This window comes from Phascolarctos cinereus, unplaced genomic scaffold (genome assembly GCF_003287225.1).
Source record: "Phascolarctos cinereus isolate Bilbo 61053 unplaced genomic scaffold, phaCin_HiC Scaffold_7;HRSCAF=346, whole genome shotgun sequence".
Classification (NCBI taxonomy): Eukaryota; Metazoa; Chordata; class Mammalia; order Diprotodontia; family Phascolarctidae; genus Phascolarctos; species Phascolarctos cinereus.
This window is the reverse complement of record NW_027556180.1, coordinates 17,085,856-17,101,371: the sequence shown is the minus strand read 5'-3', so window position 1 is coordinate 17,101,371 and position 15,516 is coordinate 17,085,856. Positions and strand designations below refer to the sequence as shown.

Sequence of the window (15,516 nt, the reverse complement as noted above, 5' to 3'; positions counted from 1 at the left end):
GTAGACATTTAATAAATACTTAATTCATTAGGATAACTAACTGCTATAGCTCCAAATAGTTATTTAATGTGTATAATGCAGCGAATTTTCCCCTGTCATATTTCCAAGTAATTTTGTGTGGTCATTTTCTTTTATTCTATCAGAATTAAATATGGTGTCATAGGGACCAATGCTGTTACCTAATAATGAGCTCAGTGCATATTCCATAGCTACATTTATTGCTATGCTTGTAATTGTAGGCTTAGATAATATTCCACAAGAAAGTGAAGTCTCTCAGACAATAAGATTCTTTGGAATCTTATTTACTAAGCTAAGTCACAGAATCATATATAAGTCAAGATCCAAAAATGACTCAACAAGCTAGAACACTGGGATAAATCTATTAAGATAAAATGTAATAGAGATAAATGTAAAATACCACACTTGGGTTCCAAAAATTGTCTTCATAAACCTAGGATGGGAAGCTATTTCTAGGCAGTAGTGTCCACAAAAACAGTCTTGGGATATTAGTTGACTGCAAAGTCAATAGAATCAATAGTAATAAATACATGGCAGTCAGAAGAAAGGCCAGTGTAATCTTAGGCTGTTGTGAAAGAGGCATGGTGTCTAGAGCAAAGATGATGACTTTTGTTATTCAGTTTTTTCAGTTGTGTTTGACTGTTCATAACCCCATTTAGGGTTTTCTTGGCAAAGATATTGGAGTGGTTTGCCATTTGCTTCTCCAGCTCATTTTATAGATGAGGAAACTGAGGCAAACAAGGTAAAATGACTTCCCAGGGTCACAAAACTAGTAAGTGTCTGAGGCTAGATTTGAACTCATGAAGATGAGTCTTTCTGACTCCAGGCCTAGCACTCTATCCACTATACTACCTAACTGCCCTAATGATGACAGGACTGCTGTATTCTTCCTTTGTTCAACTACAATTAGACTGCTATTTTCAGTTCTGGGTGCCACATTTTAAGAATAACATTAGCAAGGTAGACAGCATCTAGAGAAGGCCAAGCAAAAGGATGAAGGATCTGGGGACCACACTATTAAAAGATTGATTGAAGGAACTGGAGTGTTAGTCTGGAGAAGAGAAATTTAAGAAGGACATAAGAAAACACTTGTGTCCAAATATATGAAGGACTGGCATGTGAAAGAGGGATTAGACTTGGTCTGTCTGGCCCCAGAAGGCCTCTCAAAGGGTAGAAGTTACAGAGAAGTGAATTTAGGTTCTAGATCAAGATAAACATTCAAAAAATTGGAACTATCCTAGAGCAGAATGAGTTGCTCTAAAAGGCAGTAGGATCCTCTCACTGGAGGCCTTCAAGAACAGACCTGATGAGAACTTATTGCTGATATTTGAGGGCTCCCAACCAGGGGATCATTGGACTTTGTGGCTTCTGGGATCCCTCCCAACTTTGAGATTCCAAGCTCTCCAACATGGTGGTGTTCTAGAAAGATCACCGGACTTAAAATTAAAATCCTGCCTTGCTTACCTCCTACCTATGTGACCTTGCAATATTGTGTCACCTCATTTCTTTGGGCCTCAGTTTCCTCATCTGTAAAAAGAGGTCATTAGACTAGTTGATTTCTAGGACCCATCTAGTTCTACATCTGTGGTTTTTTATTGTGGATTTGCTTGACAATTTAATCACAAAATTTGCAAATGTATTTCAAAGTTTTCATTTTTTTCTTAACAGGAGTGCCACTAAAATAATTAATTTCTCATAACGTCATTTTTACTATTTACTTGTAACTTTCTAAAAGTCAATTGCCAGAAATTCCAGATGGTGCAAGTTGTTCAAACTAGCCTTTTCCCATGGTCTGAGTGACAGTAACTTACATTGTTTTATCAGCCTTTCTAGACCAAATTATCCTTTTTGGGGACTTGAAAAAAATCTCCCTAATGAAAATTATGCTCAACTTTCAAGGAAGAAAGCATGCAAGATTTTTTTTAGGAGTATAACTGACTAGGAATGGCATGAATATTTAAGATTTCCCCAGAATATTTGCCAACAAGTAAGTGGAAATACCAAATGAATTCAGAATTTTTCTTTCATCACTTCTCTGAATAGAGCAGCGTTCTTTATTGATGATATTTAGAGTTATGTTGGCACATCCTGGACAACAAGCACTCTAGGGCATCCAGGGCATGGTCTCCTTTTGGAAATGTCCAGACGAGCTACTTCGCCTGTCCCAGGTTTTCATCTGTAAAATGGAATCTGGGGGGGAATGAAGAGACTTGGTGATTTTTAAGGTCCCTTCAAGCTGTAATCCATGATTCCTGTCCTAGACTCCTAAAGCATAGAGGCCATGGAGTAAAATTAGAAGAGTGTGGTAGATTTGGATTCTGATACAATCTCTGCTCCTTGGCACCTGTGGGATCTTGAGCACCTCTCATTTTAATCTGTAAAAGAAAGATAGAAATATCTAGGGGTCACATTTGTTTTTCTGTTATTTGTTAAACGTTTATCAGCATCTCTCAGAAGAAAGAAGACTAGAAGAAGAGACCTTGGGGAGGAGGAATACCAAAGAACTACTGCTTACTACCTTGGGAGACACTCTTAAGCCTAGTATGTTCTATTCTACCCTCCCACTACTTGCAGCCAGCCCATGCTGTCCCCAATTTCTTCTTGGTCTGAAAACACTGCTAATAAAATCCGTAGCTGAAAAAAACAAAAACAAAACAACTACCCACACTGTGGTATCCATAAACAAGAATATCTAGATATTGATCAGGAATCCACACTCCACTTGGATTCTACACTGGATTTCTTCCATGATAGCGGTCAACAGGCTGGGTCAACATAGGGGTCCCTATTGGCCTCAAGGGTCATCGAACAAGGTCATCCGCATTATTAGATCTTTCAAGGATATAGAAGTTAGAGCTGTACAAAGTAAACCAGATTGCCCTGTTCCTTCTCCCTGAAGGTCTTCAGGAAAAGACAGATGTCCTCGTGGTGGGGATATGGAAGAGGGGCTACTTGGTCAGTGAAGTGTTGGACTAGGTGCCAACTGAGCAAACATTTGTTATTCATCTGCTATGTGTAAAGCTGTGCTAGGTTGGTGCTGGAGCATGGGACTATAGGGACAAAAGAGGTGTGTGTATGTGTGTGTGTGTGTGTGTGTGTGTGTGTGTGTGTGTGTGTGTAAGCAAACATATATTCCTTCATTTTCTGAGGAACAGCTGCAAGAGGGAAACACGCTGGCAACTGGAGAGAAGGTGAGCTTACAGCATGACTCTGTACTCCAAAAGGAAAAGATTCTCCTTGTCTCCTCCCTAAGCATCACACTACTCCACAACATACTTGCTAAATATGGTGAGCCATTAACTATGGACCTTTTTTTTTCCCTACTTGTTGACTATTTGGAGTCAGTGAAGTCAGCGTTTCACTGACTTTTCTCCTCTAATCCCTGAACTGAGCAGAGCTAAGCTGTCTGAATTCCCCTTAACACCTCCCTTACACCCTGCCTGGCTCTCCTCAAAGGGCCTTGCATGGTGCCTGAGATCAGCACAGCTCACGGTTACAGGGAATCGGCTGCTTTTGCTTTTTTTTTTTCCTTTACAGATCTGTGTTTCCTTGGATTAAAGGATCACAGATTTTCAAGTTGGAAAGGTATTTAGAGATCATCTAGTTTGACCTTCTTTTATAGACGAGGAAAATGAGAGATTCAGTGACTTGGCCAATATTACATTGGGAATAAGGGACAGAGCTGGGCATCCAACGCAGGTTGTCTCACCCCAAAGCCAATAGGTTTTACCTCCTACAGTGGAGTCTGATGGCATCTTTCATGTTGTAGGACTATAGGTCTGGAGCTGGAAGTCACCACAGAGGGCACCAAGTCAAAGCCCCTCATTTGGGTTGGATTCTATCCTCTGCTGTTTCTGGAGGCCAGGGAGGCTGGCTTCCCACCCAGGCACAGAGAAAAAAGACACAGATGCTGCGAAGGTGTCAGCAGCTTCCCTGAAGGGCAGAACCTCTGATACTCTGGCCAACACTCTGCTGGCCATTGGGCTTCGGGGTGAAGTGTTGGCCTGAACTCATTTGAGTTCTTGGGGAGAGGAGCTGACTTTTTAAGGACAACTTTGGTAAATTCCATCTGTAAAGCAAAGAATCCTTTCCTGAAGTAAAAAAAAAAAATCCCAAAGCCAAAATGCTTTCTTTCCCATTGGCCTGTTTTTTAAATCCAGATTTTCATTGCTCATGTTTACTTTAAGGTCAGGTATATCCAGGGGTGTTCTAGAGCCAGCTTGAACCAGTTCAAGGGAGCTGACTGTCAAATTTTCTGTGGATTTATGCCTCAGAAATTGTCAAGCGCTACAAATCTTGGTTTGGTTTATTGTTTTGTTGATTGTCTGGGATTAATAAAGTGATGGATAAAATGTTAATAACGAAGATTAAACTTAAAAGTATGTTGTGTGCACACACCCCTCCCCCCAGTCAATTGGTAAACTTTTACTGCCACACTCCCAGAACTGTACTCAGCCTAGAGTAACTTGCTACGCTTTTATTTGCCCCTGGTCTGAAAATGTTACTGATTGCACAAATTTGCAAAAATAGAGGTAGCCTGTTGTAGTGTTGAAAGTGCAGGGCTTGGAGTCTTAAAGATTTTACTGTCCCATTCTACCTCTTATACTAACTGTGTAACCTCGTTGCCTCAATGTCTATGTGCCTTAGGTAACTCTGAGGGCTTATCATAGAGGGTTGTGACCTGCACTGATGGAGGGAATTCTCACTATAGGAGTACCACCACAGTGACAAAACCACAGAAGCTTCATATATTCATGGCAATTTGCAAAATGAACAAAGCAAGAGAAAGCAATTATATACTATATTAATTATATTTAGCCATTTTGTCTTATAGGATATTCCAGTATCCAATACTGTAGCAGCCTGGAATTAGATGCCTCTGCAGTACTGTGATCAACATTATTTTCAGATTAACCTTTTTTTTTTAATGGAAAGCAAAAGTGACTTACCTCATCTGAAATTTGACCTCCAAAAGTGACCCATGTTCCTGGAAAAAGAACACACAATTACGCATTATTTATTATGATTTCCTTAATCCTGAGCTGAGTGTAATGGAAGGAGATTACTTTTTTCAAATAGTTTGCTGCTGATGTTGGAACAGATGCTAGGTCTAGGGTGAGAGTGGATGGCCACAGACCCACTTGGTCTGCAATGCTCCCTCTCATCATGCTGAATTAGTGGAGCAGCTGGCAATTCTGAAAGGGAAGGGAAGGTTATTGGGCTCATTTTATCCACATTCCCTGGTCTCCAGCTCCTGGCTCTTCTTGGACTTCCCATGTTCCATCTTCTCCTTTCCCCCTTCTTTGAAAGCCTTCCCCTAGAGGAAGGAGCCAGAGTGGGCTCTCTCCACTAGCTGGTGCTTTTGCTGAATTGGAACCTCCATCCTGAAGGAGTGAAGAGAATGGCTAGGCTAGAGGTTTGGGTACTTAAAATCTGGTGACTAGCACAAACTGGGAGAGTTTCTCTGAACTGTTCTACCCTCAGAACAGCCTGTGAGGGATTGAGATTGAGGACAAGAATGCTGTACATCAGAACGAATAGGGAAAGAACTGAATCTGTGATTTCATTGTTTTAGCGGAATCCCAGAGTCGCAATCTCCTTCTACTGAGGCTGGTCAGCACCTTCCCAACAACCTGTAATCTTTGAGAGTTGCCTGAAGGCACTAAGAGCTTAATTGACCTGCCCAGGGACACAAAACCAGTATGTATCAGAGGCAGGATCCAAATGTTCCTGTCTCCAACCCAGCTTTCTATCCATTCCACCATCCTGTGAACTCCCCCACCAGGACCGGCAAAAAAAAAAAAAAAAAAAAAAAAGACTGCTTGAAGCCCTGAGCTTGTAGAAGAGCACTGAAGTGATGTCTTTTCATGGCTGCATTTGCAGCCCTGTGTGAGCTCAGACTAAACTTCCTCAAAGCCACATTCAAAAAGACAAGACAAACCCTTCCTACTAGCCCTGGAGTCCTCGGTTCCATCCCTAGAAGTTGAGGACGCTGTAGAGGGTCTCAGTGTGTCTGACCTCACTGATGACGTTTAGCATTTGAAATCCCAGTTCTCTCTCCATCCCTGAGGAAAAGATGCTCGGAATAGAACACTGAAGATGACAGAGAAGGCTCTGCTGCTCAGGGGATGGACACTGCTTGCAAAGGCTTGATAAAGAGATCTTGTAGAGAGGTTTGTAATTTTGCATTTCAGAATGTTTCCGAATTAATTATGTTTTTTGGATTTCCAATTCCAATCCAAATCCTGGGATTAAGAGCATGTGTTTATGTAACATTCTGTTCTTCAGGGGTCTTAGGGACCAAAAGTGCTGGAAAACAAACAAAAAACCCCACAGAAGGAATTACCATGTACACTATTTCACAATGTCTGCCTGCCTAATCTCTTTATTTCTGTTGCTTTAAAGCAATCCACAAAAACACCAGGACAGTTTCTAAACAATGCCTTTAAAATAATAAAATGTATTTTAAACACTTGGCCAAAGGATACTTAGTCTGCCTGTGACAGAGGATACAGCATCTAAAGCTGATGACTTAGATTCCATGTAGTTCAACGTCCTCATTTTACAAATGAGAAAACTCAGACTCACTGAGTGAAGTGATTTGTTTGAGGTCACACAGGCAGTAAATATAAGCACTGGGATTTGAACCCAGGTCCTTAGACTCCAAGTTCATCACTCTTTCCATGGCACCATGCTGAGGCCTCCCTGACCTGAAGCTAATCTGTCTTTGAAGGACTCTCAGATAAATTCCACACCTTCAGGTCCCCAGGGTTTCTTCAGGAAATAACCTCTGATGACGGCCAAGTCTTGGCCATACAAACATCTCTTCCTCCTTCCTCCTTAGAATTAGGGAGAATCTTTTCCTTTAGTTGCCTGCTTGAGCAGGGTGGAAGAACAGATATGGCTTGGGGTGCTTGGAAGGGTGAATGGATTAACTAACCAAATTAAAAAAGATGGGTCATATTTATAATTAGAAAGTTTCAAGTTAGAGGAAGGGATAAACAGCAGCTGGCCAGATATTAGGTAACAGCTTTTGCTAAGCCCCTTTGGGATAATTTTTAAAATCCTTATGCAGTTTCTAGTGAGAAGAAACTTTGGTGATCCCCAACATTGCTTGTATCTATTTCGCTGCTAAAATTCAAATTATGGGCAATGTTGTTTTAGAGAAGTTAATTTTCTTAGCCTGGTGCTTGTTATTTCTAAAGATAGCATTATTATTAAGAATTTTTATTGATTTAGTTTTCAGCACAGTGTGCTTACAATAGGAAAAGTTACAATGCTTTCCAAAACAGTTCAAATGCCAGATTGGGATCTCTTGATCACTCAGTAAGTCCATGCATTCCTGTTTTTGTCTTCATATTAGTGAGCCCATACCATATGTTGCCGAGGAACTGCTGGTGAGATGGGAAAAGAGGATAAGAAAATAGGGAGCCTAGTACAATTATCTTTTGTTCTGTGTTACCTGGTTACCATGTCGGGGATTTATGGTAAGCTTTATCTTCTCACTCAAGGAGCTGGCCATAATTGGGTGTTTACTGTTCAAAGGAACCATTCAGCCCCTGAACAAAGAATGCTTGAGATGTTTGAATGTCAGGTTGATTTCATGAAGCAAGCTGTCAGGTTTACAGAGTGTGTTACTACAGTCTCCTTGTGAAACATAGACTTGCTTGTAATTGTTCAGAGAAAAGGAAATCTGAATAATTATGAGCAAGTCTGGGAATAGTGCTTGTGATTCTTCTGATGCTGCAGTTACCTGGCCTTGACAGGCAAGCTCAGTAACTGCTTCAAACTGAGTCCAGCCATCAAGAGAGTAATAATAATAGCTGACATAGACATATACATACATATACACATATACATACATACATACATATACATGTATAGTGCTTTAGCGTTTACAAAGTGCTTTACTTTCATTATCTCATTTGGTCCTTCCTTCCTCCCTCTTTTCCTCCCTCCCTCTCTTCCTTCCTTCCTTCCTTCCTTCTTCCTTCCTTCTTTTCTTTCCTTCTTCCCTGCCTCTTTCCCTCCCCTCCTTTATTCTTTCTTTCCTTCTTTTCTTCCTTCTTTCTTTCCTCCCTCCCTCCCTTCCTCTCTCCCTTCTTCTCTTCCTCCCTCCTTTCCTTCCTTCTTTCCTCCTTCCCTCCCTTCTTTCCTTTCTCCCTCCCTTCCTTCCTTTGTTCATTCCTATAATTATACAATTTTATACTTCCTTTATACAATTCATACAAAGTCATTTCTGAGGCAGAGACTATAGCAACTAGAGAATCGAGAGAGGCTTCCTGGAGGAGATAGTGCCTGAGCTGAGATTGGAGAAAGCTAAGGACTGTAAAAGGAGATGAGAGCAGAGGGCATTCAGGGCATGGGTGCCAGCCGGCACAAAGCCACAGAAAAGGAGGTAGAGTTTTAGGGAGAACAGCATTTATGCTAGGAAGTAGCTGGATGATGCAGTGGTTAGAGCCTGGCTTGGAGTCAGGAAGACCTGAGTTCCCACAAGGCTTCAGATACTTCTTAGCTCTGTGACCACAGGCAAGTCTAGCAGTTTTAGTGGACTGCAGGCTAACAGGGTGACATGCCTTCTACTGATGTGATCTTAGGAACACTAAAAGAAATGCTAGGAGTGAGGAGTTAATGGTTCTGCCATACTCTGTCTTGGGCAGACCACATATGGTGTTTTGTGTTTAATTCTGGGCAACACATTTTAGGAAGGCCATTGATACACTAATGGATATTCAGAAGAGCATTAGCAGAGCGGTCAAAGGCCTTGAGCTCACGTCCATAAAGAGCTGTTGAAGGGACTGAGAGCATTTAGGCTGGAGAAGACAAGACTTAGGGGAGACAGGATTGTTATCTTCAAGTAGTTAAAGGGCCTTCGTATGGAAGCAGGATTAGACTTATTCTGTTTGGCCAGAGAAGGTAGGCCTGGGAGAAATGATCAAAAGTTCCAAAGAGGTACATTGAAGCTTGATAAAACAAGTCTTTTCTAACAATCAGTGGAATACTTCATCTCCAGAAGCCGGGGTGTGTGTGTGGGGAGATTCCCATTCAACAACTTTTTTGCTTTTCATTATAGGTTGGACTTGACTCTGAGGTCCCTTCTAACTCTGAAATTCAATGATTCTGTGAAAATTATGACTCAAGTCTGCTTTCAGATTCTGATTCCCAAAGCCTTAACTTCCTGGCACAATTCATTCTGTTTATTCACATTGCATGTCCTTTCCTCCTACATTGTTTCCCCTACCCACTATCCCCTGCCAGTCTCTGTGCCTTTTTTGGTGAACGTGGATATACTGGCTTCATGGAAAACTACTCCCAGAAATCCGGCTCTGGAAAAACTTTCAAAACGGGATCATTTTCTCTCCTGACTTCCCAGAGGACCTCTTGGTATTTTGTTTTTGCATAAGTTTTATAACTGAAAGGAGTATTAGGGATCACCCAGTTAAGCCCCCTTCTTTGACAGATGAAAAAAACTGAAGCCCAGAAAAAAGTCATTTCCCCAAGGCCATCAGTATGGTGGCATCCATTGTGGACTCTGGCTCTGAGAAAGGTCCCAGGTGGCTCTGCTAAAAGCTAATGAAACAGGACACATATAGACACTATGGATTCTCTTCCTTCAATCCCTCATGAAATGACCATGTCTTCCTCTTGGGAGGTTGGATACAGAAGAAAGGAGGCCCAGGAATGCCTTCTAGGGACCTGGGATCTGGTTTTCTATAGGTATACATCAAAAATATATTACATGAAGTTCTAGTTCCTTCTGCTACCACCATTCTATGCCCTCAATAAAGCAAAGTCTTGGGTCAAAGAGTCAATGCTATTCTTGGCTTTCAATCTCATTCCTCATTCCGCAACTCTCACCACCCTCCAATGATTTTCACATGATGCAGAAAAATTGTTCTCCTGCAATCCCTTTTGCATCTGCCAATATTCCCATTATAAGTCTGTCCCTTATTTTTGGAAGCAAGCTGCTGGGGCTAGGGGTTCTTTTTTGGCTTCCAGGATGTTGCTAATGAGCATCTGGCCAGAGTTAAGAAATGGAATCACAACTAAGCCTTTTCCTCAGCTAACTAAATCACCTTTGTGTGCAATAACCTGGCTCTGGCTTCACATATGCTCTGACACCTGTGTTCTTGACAATAGCTTTTAATAACAATGCCTAATATGCAAAGAAGGGCTATGGACTGCATGAAACAAAGGTGTAATTGGCCCAATGGTTCACTGGTCTTCCCTCTGGATCTCTGAGGAAGGGTGAAGGCTAAGGAAGTCTCTACTCCCATTTTACGTGTGGGGATGAAGCTTTTCATTTAAGAAAATGAAGTGTTTTAGGTTCCTTTGGCTATTTAAAGGATCCTCCTGAGTGCTTGTGTTCAAAAGTCAACTTTAAAAGTATAAGATGAGGGAGACATTTTCATTTTGTCTGAAAAAGATCTTAGGGTCTTAATGAATTACAATCTCAAGATGAGCCAACTGTTGGATATGGTAACCAAGAAAACCAATGTGGTCTTAATCAACATTGAAAGGCATTGTACACAGGAATAAGGCAGTGATAATCTTGACATACTCTGCCCAAGCCAGACCATGGGATCAGTATTAGGTTTAGTTCTGGGTCCCACATTTGAGCAAGATTATTGATAAGCTAGAAAGAAACTAGAGGAAGACAATTGGAATGGTAGATGGACTTCAAGTTTGTGCCATATCAAGCTGAAGTGAAGGCCTAAGGATGTTTATCTTGGAGTAGAGCTACTCAAAAGAAATCAGACAAACAATCCACTCAGGAAAGACCACATAGATGAAAAAAGCCTACCTAGAATATGACATGCAATTGGATGGGTAGCTTACTGAGCTGGTCATGAGGTGTTTATATCTCAAAGCGGCTTTGCCAATGATGCTGAGCTAATTCCAGAATGGAAGAATAGGAAAACAACAAGCTAGCTTGCATTTGGAACATTAAACAGTTCTTTCAGAAGCCTCATGATTCTCCCTGAAACAAAACTCCATCTTTTTAGCACCAACATTTCCTTGGTGATGTCATGTGGTTGTGAATCACAGAACACCACAGCCTCCCAAGAATCAAAACTGCAGGTGAACCAAAAGAGAGTGGAGAGACACATGGTGGATGTAAGTAAGCCACAGCCTATTACTAACAATGGCTTGTGTGCAAGAAGTGGTATAAAGAATGCATTCCAAGAGGTGTATGATCAGAAAACAAAGTGATCTAATTATGTACTGAGAGTGACAGATAACAGATGATTGCCTGAGTACTGCCCTGGTATTCGTGTGTGAAAATTCTGGAGGAAGACATCCAGCTTGCTGGGGGACATCTCTTATAGAAGGGCAAGGACAAGAATGGAGCAGGGTGAGAAGGTATGGAAGGGTTGTGATCTGCCCTTTGGGAGGGACTGCCTTCATCAAGGAGATCTTGAAACCATCGATGTTTTGAAATATATTGTCAGAATAAGGGTTTATATTAATGGAAGTCAGAAGATCAGGAGTAGAGGTCTAAGGCTGAAGAGAGTCTCATCTAGTCAACCCTCTTATTTTACAGGTGATAAAATTGAGGCCCAAGGGAGTCCCCAATGCCATATGGGTAGTAAGTGTCAGAGGTTGGATTTAAAACAAAGTCTTCTGCCATAAGGACTAGTTATCTTCAGGTAGCCGGTGACACTTAAAAAAGGTATAATTTCCTGTGGTAATGTTATATCTTATAATATCAAGGGTGAGTTTTATGTTAACCTGGATAAGAAAAGGAAGACAGGAGAGCTGTCTTCCAACACTGAAGGGCTTTGAAGGGATTCCAGGGGAGGGATTAGGCTTGTTCAGCTTGGCCCCAAAAGCAGAACCAGGAGTGATGGGTAGAAGTTGCAGAGACATAGATTTGGAGTACATGTTAAGGGACAAAGTTCCTAATAATTAGAATTATCCCAAAGTAGAGTGGACAGCCTTGTGAAGAAGTGGGTTCCTTCCCAATGGAGGTCTTCAAGAAAGATGCCTACTTTGTAGGTATGTCATTTATAGGAGGGATTCTTTTGGGGCTATGCTGCTTTGGAGTAGATAGTCACTGAGATCTCTTCCAACTCTGAACAGTTGTGTTTCTGCAGAAGATGTGTCCAAGTGGTGTACACATTTATCTGTCCCAGTCTGCTGTGAGGAAGCCAAAGGAAGGCATAAGTGATAGAGGGACCTATGTGGTGTAGTGGATAGATCACTGGACCTAGAGGCAGGAAGATATGACCAACCTCAGACATTTACCTGCTGTGTTATCCTGGATAAGTCACTTAACCTCTATTTGCCTCAATTTCCTTGACTATAAAATGGGTAATAAAACTTTCTTTTTCAGGGTTGTTGGGGAGGGATGAATCAAATGAGATAATGTGCATACAGCACCTTGCAAATCTTAAAGTGCTGTAAAGAAATGTTAGCTATGGTAATGATAATGATGGTGGTGGTGGTGGTGCTGCTGCTGCTGCTGCTGGTAGTGGTAATGTGTAACTCAATTGAGCCCTACTATGGAGAAACAGGGGTATAGTTTTTAAGTTTAGATGTCAATATTCCCCCTACCCCACCATGGTGAATAGCATACATGGCTTAATCTTCATGACCATTCCTTAGAAGGAGAAGAACAGCCACCACCACCACCACCACAACTACTGCCACTACTACCATTTATATGGTGCTTATTATGTGCCAGACACTGTGCTAAGTGCTTTACAAGTATCAACCTATTTGACAACAACCATGGGAAGCGGTTGATATTATTATCCCCATTTTATAGTTGAGGAAACTGAGGCAAACAGGGGTAGAAAGTGTCTGAAGCTGGATTTGAATTCAGATCTTCCTGACTCCAAGCCCAGCACTCTATACGCTGCACGTACATAGGATTTGGCTGTCCCCCAGGCTTGGAATGCCTTCCTTAGCTCGCATCAATAATAATAATAACAGCTAGAATTTATATTGCTTTAAGTTTGAAAAACACTTCATATATTATTATTCCCATTATTCTTATATTATCCTATTATCATCCCCATTTTACAGGTGAGGACGCTGAGGCTCAAAGATGTTAAAGGAATTGTCAAGGGTCATAAAGCTAGTAAATGTTTGAGGCAGAATCAATTCACAGCAGGTTTGACTTAACACTTTGAGCAATTGAGAAAGGGAAAAAAAAAGCTTCCCTGCTACATTCCTAGGAGACTCATTACCAACCGGAGTCCTCAAACAACTCTAGCCATTTTTACCTTCTGAATGATGACAGGTCTAATGTTTATTCTATGGGACTATTTTTTTTTATGTTCATGACAAAAATTCTTCGGCATCTTGCTGACAATCAAGAGGAAGCCATGTGACCCGTCTGTGTTCAAAATTACTCTAATTCTTAAGGGAAAGTTACCAATGAGCTTAGAAGCTGCAGGCATCATCAGCATGCCTCCCTCTTTTGTATTCTTGTGAAGAACTACCGCAAGAAGCATAGGGAAAGGTTAACACTGGGGGGAAAGGAGCACAATGCTCTAATTGGGTCCAATTAACACCAACTAGAGGCCTCTCCTCTCCTGTTGTTAGGATCACAATGCCTCTGTGTTTACCAATTCAGATATATCACCTTCTTCTAAGAAGGGGATCTGGAATGAAAGTGAAAAGGCTGGGGTCTTTCCAGTACTTGTTCTGGAGTCTTGTCCTTGGATGAAGCTCAGTAAAATCACTGAGAATGAAAATTAAGAGGAGGGTAAGGAGGAGGAGGAGGAAGATGAAGAGGAGGAGGGGGAGGGGAGGAGGAAAAGGAAAAGGAAAAGGAAGAGGAGGAAGGGAAGAAGAAAAAGAAGAGGAGGAGGAAAGGAGGAGGAAAAGGAAGAGGAGCAGGAGTGGTAAGAGGAGGAGAGGAACAGGGAGAATCAACTTCTTTGCAGGAATACCACTTAGAGCCTTGGCAGTCAAGGTCACCTCCCTTTCATGTTCCTTAAGTGCTGAAAAATTTGTGTCAAATCTTGGTCCTTTGGAAGCTTTACAATAGCCACCTTTTCTTCATAGATCAGGAATGTGCTGCTTAGAAGATTATATTTGGTAGAATGGTGTGTATGAGGGTGTGTGAGCTTTACTTTTACTCAGTGTGCGTGTGTGTGTGTGTGTGTGTGTGTGTGTGTGTGTGTGTGTGTGTGTGTGTGTGTGTATGAAACAAGACATCAAAAACACACCATGAGCTGGGGGGGGGGGATTGAGGAGGAAATAGAGTCCTTTCCAGTCCCAAGATAAGGAGTTGTTTGTTCTTAGCAAAAAAGGAAGATGAGGACATCGCTTTGTAAGAAAGGATGACAGAATATCTTGGAACAGTTCTTTGAGATCTCGTGTTCAGGGCTCATGGGTATAATGTTTGTGGCCTTAACTACATCCCACAGACCGTTCCAAGGAGGGCTACAAAGCATCTGCAGGTCTTTCCAGACTGATTTCACATGACTACCACACAGATTGCACATTCCAATCCAACGGGTCCACTTGCTGTTCCACACACATGTCTTGACATCTCTTGGCTCTCTGGTTGTTCCCATATCTTGGTATGCCTTTTCTCCTCCCCATCCCCTTTGAGAATCTCAGGCTTCCTTGAAAACTCAGGCACCATCTCCCATATAAGACTTTTCCTGATTTCTCAGGCATTAATCCTTTCCTCTTCCCATCCCCCAAACTACTCTGTGTTTCTTCATTTATGTTCATGTCTGTATAGAGTTCTAGATTTGGAATTGGAAAGGATCTTAGTGATCCTCTAGTATAAAGCCCTCATTGTATAGAGGAGAAAACTGAGGTTCAGAGTGAGTCAGTGACTGATTCACTGAAGCTAGGCTTAGAACTAGAAAGTGGCAGAGCTGGGATTTGAACCTATGTCCTCTGGCTCTTGTCTGTGCTCCTCCCATTATTCCATGTCACTTTCATCCTTCCATAGAATAGAAACTCTTTAAGAGCTAGAGCTGTTTTGTTTTTGTCTTTGCATGTCTAGAACTTCCTTACATGCAGCAGGCAATTGGCAAAGGTTTACTAAATTCAATTGAATTGAAAATAACTTTCCTTTTGAGTATCTTTTAAGATTTAGGAAAAAAAAAAGGCCATAGAAAACAAATAGGAAAATAAATAAGGGATAATGAAGAATATCTAAAGATAAAAAAAAGAAAACATTTACAAATCCCAACTCTATTACTCCCCAAGCATTTTAGTCTTTAGACATAAGAAACCCAACTTATTTCAGCTGTTTGTTTCTAATGGGCACCATCTATCTACTGTTAAACTCTGTGCTCTAGAAATAACCAGATGCTTGAGGGAAGAATCACAAAGTTACAATATGAATGTGATGTTCAGTCATGAGCTAGTGTTTCAATTATTCAAAGGGCACATTTTTTCTCTTCACTTTTTAAAAAAGCATAAATACATCTCTCATTCTTGATGAGGGACCCAAATCCCTTTTCTCTCTAGCCCAGTTTTTTTTTTTTTTTGAAATCCACAATCTAATAAGAAAACATAGCT

General features: G+C 41.3%; 1 protein-coding gene across 3 annotated transcripts in view; it reads right to left on the bottom strand.

Annotated features, from left to right (window-relative positions):
• KCNAB1 (potassium voltage-gated channel subfamily A regulatory beta subunit 1) overlaps window positions 1–15,516 on the bottom strand; it is a 457,818-nt gene that overhangs the window by 95,853 nt on the left and 346,449 nt on the right. For all 3 annotated transcript variants that reach the window (XM_020988906.2, XM_020988908.2, XM_020988909.2), the window contains exon 3: window positions 4,968–5,005. In XM_020988906.2, coding sequence (XP_020844565.1) covers window positions 4,968–5,005 — 38 coding nt within the window. The remainder of the gene's footprint in view (window positions 1–4,967; window positions 5,006–15,516) is intronic.